This window comes from Aquarana catesbeiana, linkage group LG02, assembly GCF_042186555.1.
Source record: "Aquarana catesbeiana isolate 2022-GZ linkage group LG02, ASM4218655v1, whole genome shotgun sequence".
NCBI lineage: Eukaryota > Metazoa > Chordata > Amphibia > Anura > Ranidae > Aquarana > Aquarana catesbeiana.
In genome coordinates, this window is record NC_133325.1 from 191,212,657 (window position 1) to 191,230,175 (window position 17,519).

Sequence of the window (17,519 nt, forward strand, 5' to 3'; positions counted from 1 at the left end):
GGGTCAGTGTTAACCTAACCTAAAATAGGAGATAAGTGCCCCCTTCCTCCCCCCCCTCTTTTTTTTTTCTTCCCCCTCCTTTTTTTCTTCGTCTTCCCCCCTCCCTTTTTTCTTCTCCCCCCTCCTTTTTTTTCTTCTTCCCCCCTCCTTTTTTCTTCCCCCCTCCTTTTTTCTCACCCCCTCCTTTTTTCTCACCCCCTCCTTTTTTCTCACCCCCTCCTTTTTTCTCCCCCCCTCCTCCTTTTTTCTTCCCTTCTACTTTAGCCCCTTTTTCTTTTCATCCTCTTTTGCTCTTACACCTCACACCCAACCTTCATCTACCACTTTACCTTCCTACCACCTCTGTCCCAGCTGTCTAATACTAAACAACTAGGTCCGCATAATATTCTTAAAGTGGTCCTTCACCCTCCCCAGCCATTTCACACTCCTTGCCATCTCATCCCTAGCCTCCTTCTCTCTCAAAGTTGCAAATGTCTTTAATTTTTTTTTTTTTTCTTTTTAGTTATGTTTTTTTTCGGGGAATTCTACCCACACGTCTTAGGTTCTAGCCTAGGCAAGAACAACATGCTGCTTGCCCATAGCCTCCTGGGATATCGCGCATCCCAGGAACCACAGGGTACGCAAAAGCGCATGCTTCATGGCACGTCCTCCAGGGGCTGGCTGCAAGAACCCAAAATAAACAGCCAGCCTCCTGATGACATCACAGATGAAGATGGTGCAGCGGATCCCTACAGAACACCACTGGATCCCTATGCATGTCGGTGTGGTTTGTGTGGATTACCCAGTGAAAAGGGGGATGACGTTCCTCTGAGACCTACAGTAAACCCATCTCATTTACCTGATGGCAGATAAAAGTGACTGACGTTATAACCCTCCCTTACTATTTATTACAGGTTCTTTTATAGTGCTGACAATTTACACAGGACTTTACATATATATTGTACGTTCACATCAGTCCCTGCCATCAAAGAGCTTACAATCTAAGGTCCCTAACTCCCATTCATACATGCACATACTAGGTTCAATTTAGACAGGAGCCAATTAACCTTACTGCATGTCTTTGGAGTGTGGGAGGAAACGGGAGTACCCGGAGGAAACCCTCACAGGGAGAACATGCAAAGTCCAGGCAGGTAGTGCCGTGGTTGGGATTCGAACCAATGACCCTAGTGCTGCCAGGAGGAAGTGCTAACCACTTAGCCTTACTTGATCCGAACGGAAAAAAAAGGTTAGTTTTGCCTTTAGTTCCACTTTTAGAGGCTCATAAAAATACATTGCTGTACTTTTGTGTAACATTCAGTAACTAAGCTGTTAATGCACAGCAACTTTTTTTTTTTTTTATCCCCAGCTCTTGTTTTATTATGTTTTTATGGATGTTTTGTTGTATTTACAAATTCTAAAAAAAAATAAAAACCAACTAAAAAAAAACCAAAAAAACTAGACTAGAAAATGCCAAAGAAAACACCAGCCCTACTAATAAATCTGATTTGCGAGTGGCAAGTTAATTTTTTATTTTACATTTTCTATAAATGGCTTTGAATAAAAAGTACCGTTCTGTAAATGGAAGCGCAGAAACAAAAGCTTGTTCAAAACAGAATACTGCTTCTAGAAGACCTGGCTTTTATCTTGTACTTTTCTGCGCAGAACTACTCTCCTTGACATCAACAAAGTTTTTTGCCTTTTTTTTTTTTTTTACATTCACTGTAGTAATCTCCAATAAATATTATCCAAAGTGATGTTTACTTTAGAGTATGTGATGTATATTAGTAACCACAGGCCAGAGCACAATTTATATTTATCAATGCCAATATATTGTGCATAATCCGACCTGATAACCTTTTTATACTGTGTAGGATTATACATGTACACAATGAGATCATTCATCTCCAGTGGGCTGCGTGTACATTCCCCAGCACAGCCCCCATAACACCTCTGATTGTGGAGGTGGGCACAGACGTGTTAGATGACCTCATACCATACAGAAAACGTTCTCCCTCTGCAGAATTTCCTCTTCACTATTTGCAGCTCACTGCTGTTGCTCGTGAAGTTTCTGTTTTTCATTTAAAAACACAGGATTCTAGATACTATGGTAAAAAATGCACTTGTTTTATTTTTAATAGAGATCAGAATTTCTTAGAGGCTTTTCAGAGCTGATAATTACTTGAATCTCTGAGTCCAATTTGTGGGGGCAATAGTGTTCTTGCTCAAAAATGCTGCCAAGGTGGGATCATGTGATACTCATAATACTCATACTCCTGTCCTATCCTGCTCCCAGTCTTCCTCAACTGCGGGCTGGAAACTGGTACAAAAGACTTTTTTGGAGGGGAGGGCATTTAATAAACTTTTATGCTTTTCATCAATGGCCAGAGCAAGAGGGGAGAGGTTAGAGAAGAACTCTAGAACTGTTTATAACCTTAACAAGATCCCCCTGCAGTCTTTGTGTAGAAAGACTATTTTGCAGGACCACGCTGCTATAACCCTTAATAAGAAGCAGTGAAATGTGAAAATTCATCATTCCTTTGTGGCTTTCTCTGCATGTCATTGCTGCCATGTTTAATTCATAGAAGAAATATGATGTCCGGCAGTCCTGATCACCCGTGTAGTGTGAATGAACTGTGCTTCCTTGTGGCAGATGTTGAGAATGCCAACGTTTATGTACCCCCCCTTCTTCCTACATAACTAGAGTGTATAATTTATCAACATACTAGGGTAGTGGCGGCTGATTCTCCATCGGTCGGAGTGGGCGGCAGCCCCTGTCACCCCAGCACCCAAGCCCCCCCCCCCCCCGTCGCTCCAACCCGCACCGTACCCACACACCCCCCGTCACCAGCTCACTCAACCTGTGCTGACAGGCGGCAGCAGCTTCCCCCCTTACTCTATCCGTGTCCCGGGATATGTCTCCTCTGCCGTACGTCTCCTCATGACCTGCTTCCTGATTGGCCCGGGAGGAGAATCAGTGTGATAAAAGCGAATATTCATTCGTTGTTGTCACACAACTTGGTAGGCTCGGAGCGCAGTGCTCTGCGCCCCGAGCCCACCCTTTTTTGAAGCCTAGTAGAGCCAATTAAAGTCGTAATAAAGTCTAAAGGTTCTTTTTTATCCTAACGTATTTCATGCATTAAGGTAAGAAACCTTTTGCGTAACAGAATTCCCCCCTCCCCCCTCCTTATACTTACCTGAGCCCATTCACAATCCAGTGCTGTGCATGAGAGCTGAGGCTCCCCTGGCTCTGTGCCTCCTCTCTGAGCAGATTGATAGCAGCAGGAGCCATTGGCTCCCGCTGTTGTCAATCAATTGCTGCGATGAAGAGCGGCCGGGCTGAGCCGCCCAGTCTATGTCAATAGATCCAGACAGGGCGGCTCGGGAGTGCCCCCATAAGAAGGGACTTCCTATGGGGGCACTCGCCAAAGTGGAGGAGCCAGGAGCGCCGGCAGGGTACCCCAAAAGAATAGGATCGGGGCTGCTCTGTGCAAAACCACTGCGCAGAGCAGGTAAGTATGACATGTTTACGATTTAAAAAAAAAAAAAAAAAAAGGAACCTTTAATATCACTTTAACCTACCAGCGTGTCTTTGGAGTGTGGGAGGAAACCAGAGTACTCGGAGGAAACCCACGCAGGTACAGGGAGAACATGCAAACTTCATGCAGGTAATGCTGTGGTTGGAATTCAAACCAACGCCCCTAGTGCTGCTAGGCAGAAGTGCTAACCACTTAGCCACTGTGCTTAGATTGCAAGCTCCTTGACTTTTGATTTATTTTATCAGTTGAACTTTTGAGTATTTATTATTGGCGCACACAAGATATTTATTTATTTATATATTGAATTTTTTGGCAATTATTATTAAGTATTATTGTGGTACCATATTTCACAGGTATTTTATATGGGTGAATGAATAGGGAGATTTATTTTTAATTAGTAATATTTATTTATTTATCACTCATTGAGATACACACTGAGGTGCAATACTAAGAGGTTAATATCATCGCAATTACTCACATACACATCTTAAAGAGGAACTTCACCCTCTCCTGTAAAGTTGTCCCACTGTCATCCGATGTTCAGGTGTCTCAGCTCAGGTCCTTTGCCACCATTTTGGTTCTTCTCAGTCATCGGGGGGGGCTGTCTGCCCTTTCCGGCTCCAGGCAGCCAGCACCCAATGAGGCGCATATTTCCACCCACTGGCCAATCTGTGTCTCTACTCCTGAAACCTCCTGCGATATGTCACAGGGATATTCTAGGAGGCTGCAAGAGCCAGGGATGTCATTCTTGCATAGACAAGAATGACGGCAGAGGTGGGGCCAGAATCATTTTTTTTTTTTTTGTAAATCCTAACAGAAGATATCCCTTTTCAAATAGCAGATGGGGGAGGGTTGTAGTGGTGTTAATGAATTTTAAAGTGAAGATCCAAGTCACTATTTGTATAGAAACTTAATTAAACACTAGAAAAAAATTAAGAAATCCAAAGAATGTCGTAATCCAGCTGCCCACAGCCTCCTGGAATCATAATGCGTCTACACCACCATTGCGTCATCAGGGAGCCGGCTGCAAGACCCTGGAAGAAGATATCCAGCTCCTGATGACGTAAGCCAAGAGGATGGAATTGCAGGACCCAGTGTGTGGTAATAGAGTGCCAAATTAAATCGGGACAGCCCTGGATTCGCTGGACGTGCGAGTATGTTTATATGGAATAATTTATAAAGAGGATAAAACAAATCCTGGGGTGACGTTCCTCTTTAATAACAGCACTCCCTTTGTTACAGTTCTAAAAGTTCTACAATTGTAAAACTTTCCCGATGGAGGTGGCTGCTCTTTGTACTTAAAACAAAACCTTCAGTGCTTATATAATTTCAGTGTGGACAGCACAGTGGATAAGTGGTTAGCATTTTCTCCTAACAGCACTAGGGTCGTTGGTTCGAATCCCAACCATGGCACTACCTGCCTGGAGTTTGCATGTTTTCCTTGTGTCTGAGTGGGTTTCCTCCGGGTACTGAACTTGAAAATACAACAAAACATCCATAAAAACATAATAAAACAAGAGCTGGGGATAAAAAAAAAAAGTTGTTGTGCATTAACAGCTTAGTTACTGAATGTTACACAAAAGTACAGCAATGTATTTTTATCAGCCTCTAACAGTGGAACTAAAGGCAAAACTAACTTTTTCCGTTCGGATCAAGTAAGGCTAAGTGGTTAGTACTTCCTCCTGGCAGCACTAGGGTCATTGGTTCGAATCCCAACCACGGCACTACCTGCCTGCACTTTGCATGTTCTATCTGTGAGGGTTTCCTCCGGGTACTCCCGTTTCCTCCCACACTCCAAAGACATGCTGGTAAGTGAATTGGCTCCTGTGTAAATTGGCTCTAGGATGTGAATGTATGGATGTGAGTTAGAGACCTTAGATTGTAGGCTCCTTGAGCGCAGGGACAGATGTGAATGTCTACTGTATGTAAAGCTCTGCGTAAATTGGCGCTGCTATATAAGTACCTGAAATAAATAAATGTAATTCCAGAGTTTCAGTGTAACAGATGTCACCAAATTCAAGATTCAAATGATGTTTGTTACATTAAAATGATTACATAACTATACAGGTCCTGAAAGAATTAAGTGCAAATACTGGCACGTTCACAGAAGGATTTAGATCAAATGTATGCAAATTATTTGTAACTTGGTCTACATGTGTTGGTGATGTGCTGATTATGTCATCAATTGAAGCCACTCGATAATTACCCCAGACAAAACAGTGAGCTGAGGCATGCTCGCATTTGTTTATTTTCTTACTGGCATGGCTGGGGCCCTGATCCACTCACCCAAGGCAGTGCACAAAGCTGTGCTGTAGAGGCATGTACATATCCTGCCTGATCCGTCCACTTCATTCTCAAAAGATATATTATAAGATACATTATACTTTTATAAATTGTCACGCTGCTGCTATGTTATTAGACCAGCATACAGTTATTTCAAAGAGAGATCTGACATCTCAAGTTTCCTTTGAATTGTATTTCACTCTTTTGTATACGCTGTCATAACTTGGCATTTGTATCTTCTTTCGGGAGAATGACGGTAGTTTACAGTCTAATAGATGATACCGGCCTCACTAAGCCTGACAGGGTTCTTGTCAAGAAATACTGCTTGGTTTAAAATATAATTCCGCTTGGTTAAGTTTACTTCTAAACTTGTCTGATAGTGTAGGCCCTTGGTGCTCAACCTGTGGCACGGGTGCTTCCTTACGTCTCTCTGGCATTGTCTGTGCATTCCTCAGGGCCCCTACAGACATGAATCTACATTTCCCTATTGCACTGTTATAGCAGCAGTATCGAGCAGTCTCATGTAACGTGCCTCCAGTTTATGACAATCTCTTGATGCATGCTACCAGTCTCCAACAACTCGCATATCTTTTTCACAGTTTCCTGCAGCATGCCTGCAGTCTCCGACCACCTCTTTTATAATGCCCATAATTTCTGATCATCTCCTGCATCATTCCTGAAGTTTCTGACTATCTCTTGTATCATTTATATATTCTTTGCCCATCTCTTGTATCTTGTCAGCAGTCTCTGACCATCTCTTGTATCAAGTCTGCAGTCTCTGACCATCTCTTGTATCTTGTCAGCAGTCTCTGACCATCGCTTGTATCAAGTCTGCAGTCTCTGACCATCTCTTGTCATGTCTGCAGTCTCTGATCATCTCTTGTCATGTCTGCAGTCTCTGACCATCTCTTGTGTCATGTCTGCAGTCTCTGACCATTTTTTTATATCATGTCTGCAATTTCTGACCATTTCTTGTATCATGCCCATGATCTTTGTTGATACTCATTCTGCTATCTCTTAAGCCCAATACACACTATCAGATTTTCTGCTGAGTTTTTCCTTCAGATTTACCAAAACCATATAATATGAGGTCAAACCTTAGGAGTTTCAATGTGTATGCAATCAGGCAGGCCCTTGCACTATATGGTTTTGGTAAATCTGAAGGAAAAACTCAGCATAAAATCTGATAATGTGTATGGGGCTTTAAACTGTGTAATAGCTTACTTTTATGTGCGGCCCTTTGGTGAGATCAGGGCTGCACTTGAGACCTCTCATAACAAGAAAGTCAACCACCAGTAGTGTAGGCAGTGCAATTTTATTTATTTTTTTTAAACTTCTTTCTGTGGGGAAAAATACCTGTATAGTGCATATATTTCTTTACCAATCAGATACATAAAGAAATTATCTGGCATTAGGTCTTGTGTGGCTACTCATCATCTGGTATATATAACTCCTTATTTGCTACAGCTGTGGCTTCAAGCTTCAGTCCAGTCCCAGAGGTTGCTGTTGTCAAGTTTATGAAAGCTGGGTCAGTTTCGGGGCAGTTACTATGGGCTTTCCCCTGGAATTGGCATAACTTCTAACAATCTGACAATGGAAACCTATAGTGCTGGAAGTAAGTCTTGGCTGGAACAGACATGGAGGCACAACACCAAATCACAAAGCTTATGTACTTGTGTTCTCTCCAGGATGAAACCTTGGAAAGTTCATACTTTGAGTACGTTCTGTAATTCTACCCAGGATTATGGGGATACAACACCAATATTAGAGTCCTCAAATACAATGGAAGTGATTTGATCTGAATAATTATTTGTTTGCTTCTAGCTAAAAGACTAACATCTTTTAGTGGAGAATTCTGTTTTAAGCCGTATAGGCATACGGCTAACTAACTAAAATATGTTGGCTGCATAAACCTATTTAACATTTTTTGCTTGGTTTCATATAAAGTAGTATATGGATGGAGTCATTTGAGTTTAAAACACAATTACAGGGCATCATTATATATTCATATATTTTGTGGTCTGTATATGACGTGGGGGCTATTGCGCTGTGGCATGTCCAGTGGTCACATGACTCAACTGGGCTGACAGCCTGGACTCTAATTGTAAACCAGGAAGAATTTTTCCTGAGCCATAAATGTCACAAGCTTGGCATCTGTTGGCTTTAAAAACAAAGTTAAAGTGGAGTTCCACCCAAAAATGGACCTTCTGCTTTAAGTGACGGTGACCCCCTGACATGCCACATTTGGCATGTCATTTTTTTGGGGGGGGAGCGGATACCCTCTTTTTAGGGGCATCCAGCTCCCACTTCCTCCCGGGGCTCCGCGGCGCTGGAAGGAAGTTCACCTCTCCCCCCTCCCTCCCTGCAATCTTCTGGGACACATCACAGATCCCAGAAGATTGCCCCAGCAATCACAGAGAGTGGCTTGTGCATGTGCAGTGCGTGCCTGGCTGCGAAGCCACAGCCGTGTGCCCACAGTAGTGATGCCGGCGCCGCAGAGAGTAGGGGGAGAGGAGTGGGGCTTCATACGCCCACATCGCTGCACCCTGGGACAGGTGAGTGTCCGATTATTAAAAGTCAGCAGCTACACTTTTTGTAGCTGCTGACTTTAAAATGAGTGGAACTCTGCTTTAATACTGGTATGTGGAATGGCTTTTTCCAAATTGTTGCCAAGTTAAATTTCCTTTCATGGGCATTAATTAAGAACATTGTCTTTCTTTTTTTAGGTGGGTGCGTGAGTTCTTGAATAATGACAACAGGGGCCTGGATGTTTTGGTGGAGTATCTCTCATTTGCACAGTGTGCGGTAATGTAAGTACAGTCTGTAAATGTTGTTTTCCTTAATGTATGTGGGAGAGTCATCCCTAGACACCACAAGTAGGAAAATCTGTGCACACAAAATGCTGATGATTATCCTCTGAATTTTTGTGTCCTGATCCTGAAGCAGCAGCATGTGTTCCAAGTAACAGTTTCCACCCCGTGCTGTCTGACATATGCAGTTTGTTGTCTGTTGGTCCCAGCCAATGCAGCTATTGCACATCCAGCAGGCTGGATACCATTTTCATCTGCTTTGTAGCTTGCTTTATCCATTCCTCTGTCTGTCCCCTGGCCGCTCAAGCTTCTTTGTATCCCTTTGGTGTAGGTTTGATTTTGAGGGCCTGGAAAACGGGGAGGATGGCTTGGTTGAAAAGTCCAAATCCTGGAGCAGATCCATCGAGGATCTGCAGAGTCCCAACGCCCTCCATGCCCCTTTCGCCAACGGCCTCGCTCGCTCTGCCCGCCAGTCTGTGCTCCGGTATGTATTTGTGTGCCCGCTCCTTGCCATTGTTCCCTGCAGCCTGCCAAGATGCTGTGTTTGTGATTCTTCCATAGCTATTCTTTTTATGATTATGTTAAATTAAAAGGCTAGTAGCACCTGGAAAGGCAAAGGGTCCATTGAAATACAATGAAAGCCGCATATGTTAGGTGTCTTATGCTTCCATGATGATTCTAAATCTATACAGTAAAACCTTGAATTGCAAGCATAATTTGTTCCAGAAACATGCTTGTAATTCAAAGCACTTGTATATCAAACAAAATTTCCCCATAAGAAATAATGGAAACTCAAATGATTCATTCCACGACCATTTACTCATAGGTCCTTCAGTTTATAGTCTATATAAAAAGATTATAGCAATGTGACCAAGTTGTGTAACCATAAAATGTCCATCCACAAATGGAAGCCTCCACAAGGGGATTAGAAGCAAAATCCAGCAGGCGCTACAGAGAATAAGAGAAGAGAGGCGCCTCTAAGTGTAGCAATATGTTGCTAAATGTTGTAACCATATTGCTACACTTAGAGGCACCTCTCTTCTCTTTTAGGCCTCATTCTCACGAGGCGGATCCGCTTCCACGGAGTCCGCCTCGGTCCGCCGCCTCAGCGGGAGATCTCTCCATTGTTCTCCGCTGAGCCGGCAGATGACAGGTCCCTCTCTGCTCACTGAGCGGGGAGGGGCTTATCGAGCGCCGCTGGTTTCTATGGAGAGATCGGATGAAAACGGACAGCATGTCCGTTTTCATCAGATCTCACCCGATCCACCAGAGACAGATCTGAACGTAGAGGCATCCGTCTGCTTTTAGCTGATCGGACCGGGTCGGATGTCAGCGGACATGTCACCGCTGACATCTGTCGCTCCATAGACTAGCATGGAGCACCCGTTCAGGTCCGCCGTCAAAACTGACAGGTGGACCTGAACGGTCTGACCGTGTGAAAGGGGCCTTATACTCAGTTGTGACATGACGCTACTTGTATATCAAGTCAAAATGTATTAAAAAAAATGTGCTTGTCTTGGAAAACGCTCTCAAACCAAGGTTTTACTGTATATGGTGATGAGTTTCCAGTACATTGGTATACACTATGATACTTGCTTGTTTGCAACTCACTATTATAATCACATTAGCAAGTATACAGACAGTAAATTTATGAAATAAAAGTAGCACATTATCCGATTGTGTTTTTGCTTTTTTCATTTTCTATTATTATCTACTGGACCAAAAAATAATGTAATTTTCACAAATAAAGATTTAGTGGTAAAAGGTGATTAACACTTGTTTGATTCCTTTCATTTTTTTGGGTGTTACTGCCATAAATAAAATTTCTTCATTATAACGCTATGCTTTTTAAACTTTTCCACAAACAGAAAAACACTTTTTTTATCCATTACATTGTTTAATGCTATTTTGCTACTAACACATATACCATTGTAGTCTTAGAAAATCAGATCTATATTTACTGTTCAAGTAATAGAACCTGATATATTTGACTGTTTAAATGAACATTTTTGTGTGTACTTACTATCACCCAATAGCAGCTACAATACACTGCCAGGAAAAAAAGCGCTGAAAAACTCCAGATTGGTGAGCCAGAAGGATGATGTACATGTCTGCATCATGTGCCTCCGTGCCATTATGAATTACCAGGTATAGTGTTAGTTGATGCGATCGATATTATGAAGTGACATGTAGCGCAAGCTATCATTCATACTTTTGTTATCCTATTAAGAGATTTGTGTACATCTCTTTAGATATAGACCGCTACAAGGGTTGGACAAAATTATGGAAACAAGTATGGTAAAAGAACAAAATTGTTACCTAATATGGTGTTGGAACGCCTTTGGCATCCAAGACGGCCTGAAATCTCCTGGGAATTGACAAATTTAAGTCTTGGATGGTGGATAATGGAGTCTGATACCACTCTTCATGCAAAAATCTGGGTCACAATCCTGCACAATGTCCTTATGTCTCCTTTGGTCAGTTGACCATGTTGACCATGCTTATGCTTATCAGACAATGTTTTACCGGAAACTGTATATGCCTTCATAACCTTTGATACTGTACCTCGCAACACTGCAAATAAATTGGCAACTTCAGTCACAGAGGCACCAGCTTAGCGGGAACCAACACTTTGCCCACTTTGAAACTCAGTAAGCTCCATTATGACTCCGTATTACTAGCAGCGCACGCAGTGAATGATGAAAGTGAGGCGTCTCGCCTGTTATAGGTGTCTCATCACACAGCAGAAACAAAAGAATGTTACATCACTTCTGCCTTTTAATGCGAAACATGTTGCCACTTTCACACCAGCAAATCATGTATTGTTATATTTTGTCCAACCCATGTGTATGTGTTTATATACATACACACATACATGCATATATCCATAGAATAACAAAAATATGAATGGTGGCTTATGTGTATGAAGACTCCAGGATACCTGTAGTTAACATGCATCTTATTTGTTTTCTCTTTTCTTCTTTTTCTCTTAGTATGGCTTCAATCTGGTCATGTCCCACCCTCATGCTGTCAACGAAATTGCTCTCAGCTTAAACAACAAGAACCCAAGGTATTTGTTAATATAACTGTAATCTTTCTGTTCCTTTTAGTAGGGAAATAAAGTCCTAAAAGTCGCACATCACAGAAAAACCCAGTGAGGAGGTATGACAGCCTCAACGGGTTTCACTCCACCCCCAGAGCTTAATCATGGCTTGTGTTAGATGCAAGCAGATGAACCACTATATAGTGTGTGTGTGTGTGTATATATTGTGTATATATGTATGTGTGTGTGTGTGTATATATATATATATATATATATATATACACACACACGCGCACACTGAAATTCAAAATTTACAGAACAATTTATGAACACTTGATTTTTTTCAGTAATAATATAATCTTCATTGCTCAACATTTGATGGAATTTTTGTTGTGGCTATACCATGCTAAAATAACCAAGGCACTTCAACATAAAACCTTTATTTTGTAGAAAACAAAATTAGAGCACAGCAATAACTGTAACACGGAGAAAGATTACAACTAAAATTTCTGCCGGTTACATCAATTAACAATTAGTAGGAAGTGTAGAGGCCCTTGCTCCGAATGACTGCAGTACATCTGAGGCTACAGGACATCCATCACTAGTCTCTCTCACACTGCTCTGGTGTGATTTTGTTCTACTCTTCTTCCAGTCTCTTCCACAATTCCGAGATTATAGTGGGATTCATGGCCATAACTTTGTCGCCAGTGATTTTCCAGAGGTTTTCTATTGGGTTTAGATCAGGACTCTGGACTGGCCATTTAATTATTTCAATGGTTCAGCTTCAAGGAACTGCTGCTTTACCCATTTTGCTGTGTGACAGGGGGGCATTGCCGTGCATGAAAATTGCTGGATGATTGGGTGATGAACGCAGGGAAGGGACCGCATGTTGTTGAAGAAGGTTCTGATAAACATTTGCATTCACTCTGCCATGTAGCGTATAAGAGGCCCAACTCCTGCTGCAGAAAACATCCCCCCAAACCATGACGTATACCCCTCCACCTTTCACTGACTTCTTTACACACTTTGGCTTCAGTCTTTCCCCAGTTTGATGACAAACATAATGTTTCCAATTGGACCCAAATAAATTAAACTTGCTTTCATCATTAAAGTGAACTTTGGAGCAGCTCTCTTCTGTCCACACAACATGCCCCTCAGCAAAGTTTAGTCTAGCCTTTTGATACTTTGTGGTAATGAGAGGGTTGGTCACTGCAGAGTGGGCTTTCAGTCCAAATTCTCTTAAATGGTGAGACACTGTATGATGAGACAGATCCCTACTCTGTTCAGCGCTGAACTTGTGAGCAATTGCAGCTGCAGCGTTGAACCGCTTGCCCATTGAGATTCTCCACATTATCCTGTTCTCTCTTGCATTTGTCTTTCATGGACAACCAGCCTTTTTGGGGGACTTGAATGAGTTTGTGACTTGTAAAGATGCAATATTCTAGAAATCACAGATTTGGAACGACAAACTTCTCTTGCTATGGCTGAAAGGGTCATCCCTTTGGCCTTCATCTGAACAACCTGCTGCCAGGGCGTTTCAGTCACCATCTTGCAGTCAGTGAAAACTGGAAAGTTGGGCTACCAGTTAAAAGAGAAGTATGTTTTATTTAAAAAATTTTTTTTTAGATTTATACTTACCTAGGTGGATGCAGCATCAGACCGATGCTGCATCTGTCCCCCTGCCGTCTCTGCACTGAGAACCGAGCCACCGAACATCGCTGATGGCTCGGTTCTCACTCCTCCCCGAGCAGAGCGAGGCTGACTGTCAGTCTTCATCGCTTCTGCTCTGCTCCTCCATGCTCGTTGGAGCTCTGGGGTGGGGAGCGGCCGTCTCAGTGGCTTGCTGAGACTGCCATCGGTCAAGGCAGCTGGTGGATCCAGACTTGGGAAGTCGGGATGAAACGCTGCCTCGACTAATGGCAGTGACATCAGCGGAGAGCGGACTTCAGACTGCTCTCCGCTGAAAACGGGTCACAGAAGTGCAAAACTACTTTCACTCCTGTGACCCATAGGAGGACTTCTTTTAAATAGGGTGTGTCAAATAATTAAAGAAATTTGCACAAGATGCCAGATTAACTTCAATAACTGGGAGGTATCTGTTCTCTAATTTTCATCAATGTTCTTTTTCAAATCTTATTGAAGTTTTTTATTATGTGCTTCAAAATATATGTAACTCATAAAATATGCTTAACAAATCTGCTATTTTACTCCTGTTTACATAATTTTGAATAGGACTAAGCAGTGACCTTGAAATTTAGGAAATTGTAGGTGGTTCTCTAAGTTTGATCTCCAGTGTGTGTGTGTGTGTGTGTGTGTGTGTGTGTGTGTGTGTGTGTGTGTGTGTGTATGTATATATATATATATATATATATATATATATATATATATATATAATTTAGTGTGTATGTGTGTGTGTGTATGTATGTGTGTATATATATATATATATATATATATATATATATATAAACATTTTTATTTAGCCAAGCTGAAAAAAATAAATGAGAACATTCACAGATTATGTCGATATACATACATTCGAAACAAAAAAAAATGACATCTCCATTGGGTTCAAACTAGTTTTTCTAGCTAATGTAGGAATGTATGTGGAGTCTCTTATGTAAATACTAGTTAAAGCTGAACTCCAGTGATATACAGTATGTATACTATTAGCGTGCAAACATTTTTGTAATGCAACGGTGTCATATCCTTGCCTTCAGCCTACTTTCTGGACAATTCAGAAGTAGCATTGATCATGTCACCTCTGTACTCTTCCCTCCTGTTAGCATGCTACTATTGTTAGACCAACTGTATAAAGTAATGCAATCGACCCTTGTTGGCTGACACTGCCTGCTCTTCTATGACCTGCTTATTCAGTGGAATGTTGGCATATTAAAATATTTCTTTCTATGTTATAGCTTAGTCACAGTCAACTGGACTTGTTCTGAAATGTAATGTAGTTTCTTGAATTAGAACAGAAGTATCTGCTTTGATAAACTGAAAATGTCATCAACATTACAGAACAAGTCCAACTGAATGTGACCAACCACTACTAGTAATACCATGACTTTCACAGACTGTAAAGATGTACATAGACATTAGCAACAAAAGAAAAAATGACATCTCCATTGGGTTCAAACTAGTTTTTTACACAAAGGTCTAGCTAGCTATTACACTTAAATTGTAACTAGAATATTTTATTTCTCAATGACTTGATATGTTTCTAACTGAACAGAACTAAAGCTTTGGTCCTGGAATTACTGGCTGCGGTGTGTCTGGTCCGGGGAGGACATGAAATCATTCTATCTGCTTTTGACAACTTCAAAGAGGTAGGAAATCATATTATTTTACCCAAGTGGTCTATAGGTTTTCTGTACTCTGTAACTGTAAAGGAATTGGGAGCTCTACCTATAAATACTTTTGTATCCACGATCATATTCTCTGTTTCTTTCTAGGTATGCAAGGAGAAGCATCGTTTTGAGAAGCTCATGGAATATTTTAGAATTGAAGACAGCAACATTGATTTCATGGTAGGTCAAACACCCATTTGATGTGCTTAATAATTATGAATAATAAGTTGCTTTCAGTTGCTGATAAACAGATCTTTTTTCCCACAGGTTGCATGTATGCAGTTCATTAATATTGTTGTCCATTCTGTGGAAGACATGAACTTCCGTGTTCACCTTCAGTATGAGTTCACCAAGCTGGGCCTTGAAGAGTTCCTAGAGGTAAGAATTACATGTTTTCTTACACTGGTGTTTCCCAGAGGTGGACGACTCAAATGCCTCTGATGTGTGACATTGTGCGCTAACTATTGTATTTTCATTCTCCACAGAAATCTAAACACACGGAAAGTGAAAAACTGCAGGTGCAGATTCAGGCTTACCTGGATAATGTGTTTGATGTAGGAGGTCTGCTGGAAGATGCAGAGACGAAGAATGTTGCACTTGAGAAAGTGGAGGAATTGGAGGAACATTTATCCCATGTAAGTAGCAGGTTTCTACAAGGTGACAGTTATTATTGTACAGGATTTATACAGCGCCAACAGTTTGCACATCAGTTTGTAAATTAAACGGAGACGGTACAGTTGCAGTGCAATTCAGAAAGGATTAGGAGGGCCCAGCTTGTGAGAGTTTACCGTCTAAACAGTATAATTTACATTACCATTCCACAGGACTGATAAATATATGACTGTATGCAGAGTCTCTTATGAAACTACTAGTTAAAGCTGAACTTCAATTAAATACATAGGTATTAAGTCACATTAAACACTTATAGATCACGTTTACAAATAGCTGACATTTTAGTGGGATGTTATGGAAAAACACATAACCTTTACCCACAGTGTGTCACCACAACCCCCAGACCTCTTATGCAGTATAAACTGTTGGTGGCAATTCTTTCCACTTCCTCTTGCTGAATGTTACACATTGCAAAGTGTGTGATTTCTCTGTTTATGTCGGAATTTAATGTTTAGATAAAGAAAAAACGCTTTTATAGTTTAGCTTCATTAAATTATGATACATCTCTAGTAGTTAATACATTGAACCATATTAAAAAAACAGATGCCACACTTGGCTTGAAAAATTCAAAAAATAGGAATCAAAGTTAAAAATACAAATTTGAAATTATATAAAGTCCCATAGTAGTGAAGAAAAAGTGCTTGTGCTCAATTCCACAATAATAGATATATATGTGCTCCACTGTTTGTTGTTCAGACCAGGGGCCCCACATGGATGTGCACCCTAGATGTTGACCACCTATCTCTAGTGTGGTCACTTGCGCTTTGTGGGGAACCAAGCCCCTGGATTGTATCTTTACTGGCCGGTCACACTGCAATTACTCCATAAATGGGGAAAGAAATGACAGAGAGGGGAGCCCATAGTGTAAAACCGTAATTTTAATGGTATAAAAGTAGCAAACAAACAAGGGTTTGACCGCATCCGCCAGAGGAATTTATCCAGGGAACAGAGCCAGCACGGCAAGTGAGCGGTCACCAGTGGATGTCGGCCGGGCTTTTATACCATTAAAATTTACAGTTTACGCTATGGGCTCCCCCTCTGTTATTTCTTTCCCCATTTATGGAGTATTAGCAGTGTGACCGGCCAGTAAAGACACCATCCAGGGGCTTGGTTCCCCACAAAGCGCAAGTGACCACACTAGAGATAGGTGGTCAACATCTCGGGTGAGTGCACAGCCATGTGGGGCACCTGGTCTGAACACCAAACAGTGGAGCTCATATATATCTATTATTGTGGAATTGAGCATGAGCACTTTTTCTTCACTACTGTGGGACTTTATATCATTTCAAATTAAAATTTTTAAATTTGATTCATATGTTTTGTATTTTGCAAGCCAAGCGTGGTGTTCACATTTTAAACTTTAGTGTTGCATTTTTAGTCACTTTTACACTGCTGCTGCCCATTTAAGTTTGTTGTTATTAAGTCATTTGTTTTCATTGAACCATATTACATTGTCCTTTTTCTGCACAAAGACTTTTTCATATTTTGATTGCTCAGATCACATCACTATCCACCGCGACTATACGATTCGTTTGAATACATTAAAGCTGAAGTTTAGTTTTTATTTTTTTTGGGGGGGGATACAGCACCATATATATACAGTCGTGCTCATAAGTTTACATACCCTGGCAGAATTTATGATTTCTTGGATATTTTTCAGAGAATAAGAATGATAACACAAAAACATTTTTTTTCACTCGTGGTTAGGGTTTGGCTGAAGTCATTTATTAATCAATTGTGTTAACTCTTTTTAAATCATTCTGAGTCATGGGGAAAGCAAAAGAATTGTCAAAGGATCTGCGGGAAAAGGTACTTGAACTGTATAGAACAGGAAAGGGATATAAAAAGA

At 41.2% G+C, this 17,519-nt stretch overlaps 1 protein-coding gene across 5 annotated transcripts in view; it reads left to right on the forward strand.

The window, feature by feature from the left end:
* Positions 1-17,519, forward strand: part of FMNL3 (formin like 3) — a 160,415-nt gene that overhangs the window by 109,474 nt on the left and 33,422 nt on the right. For 4 of the 5 annotated variants that reach the window (XR_012241565.1, XM_073614092.1, XM_073614094.1 and 1 more), the window contains exons 5-12: positions 8,525-8,608; positions 8,940-9,092; positions 10,645-10,756; positions 11,602-11,678; positions 14,884-14,977; positions 15,104-15,178; positions 15,266-15,376; positions 15,484-15,633. Coding sequence is in view for 4 of the 5 variants with exons in the window: in XM_073614092.1 (XP_073470193.1) it covers positions 8,525-8,608; positions 8,940-9,092; positions 10,645-10,756; positions 11,602-11,678; positions 14,884-14,977; positions 15,104-15,178; positions 15,266-15,376; positions 15,484-15,633 (856 nt within the window). In the remaining variant the exon portion in view is untranslated. The remainder of the gene's footprint in view (positions 1-8,524; positions 8,609-8,939; positions 9,093-10,644; positions 10,757-11,601; positions 11,679-14,883; positions 14,978-15,103; positions 15,179-15,265; positions 15,377-15,483; positions 15,634-17,519) is intronic. The other variant, XM_073614095.1, reaches the window with a different exon arrangement.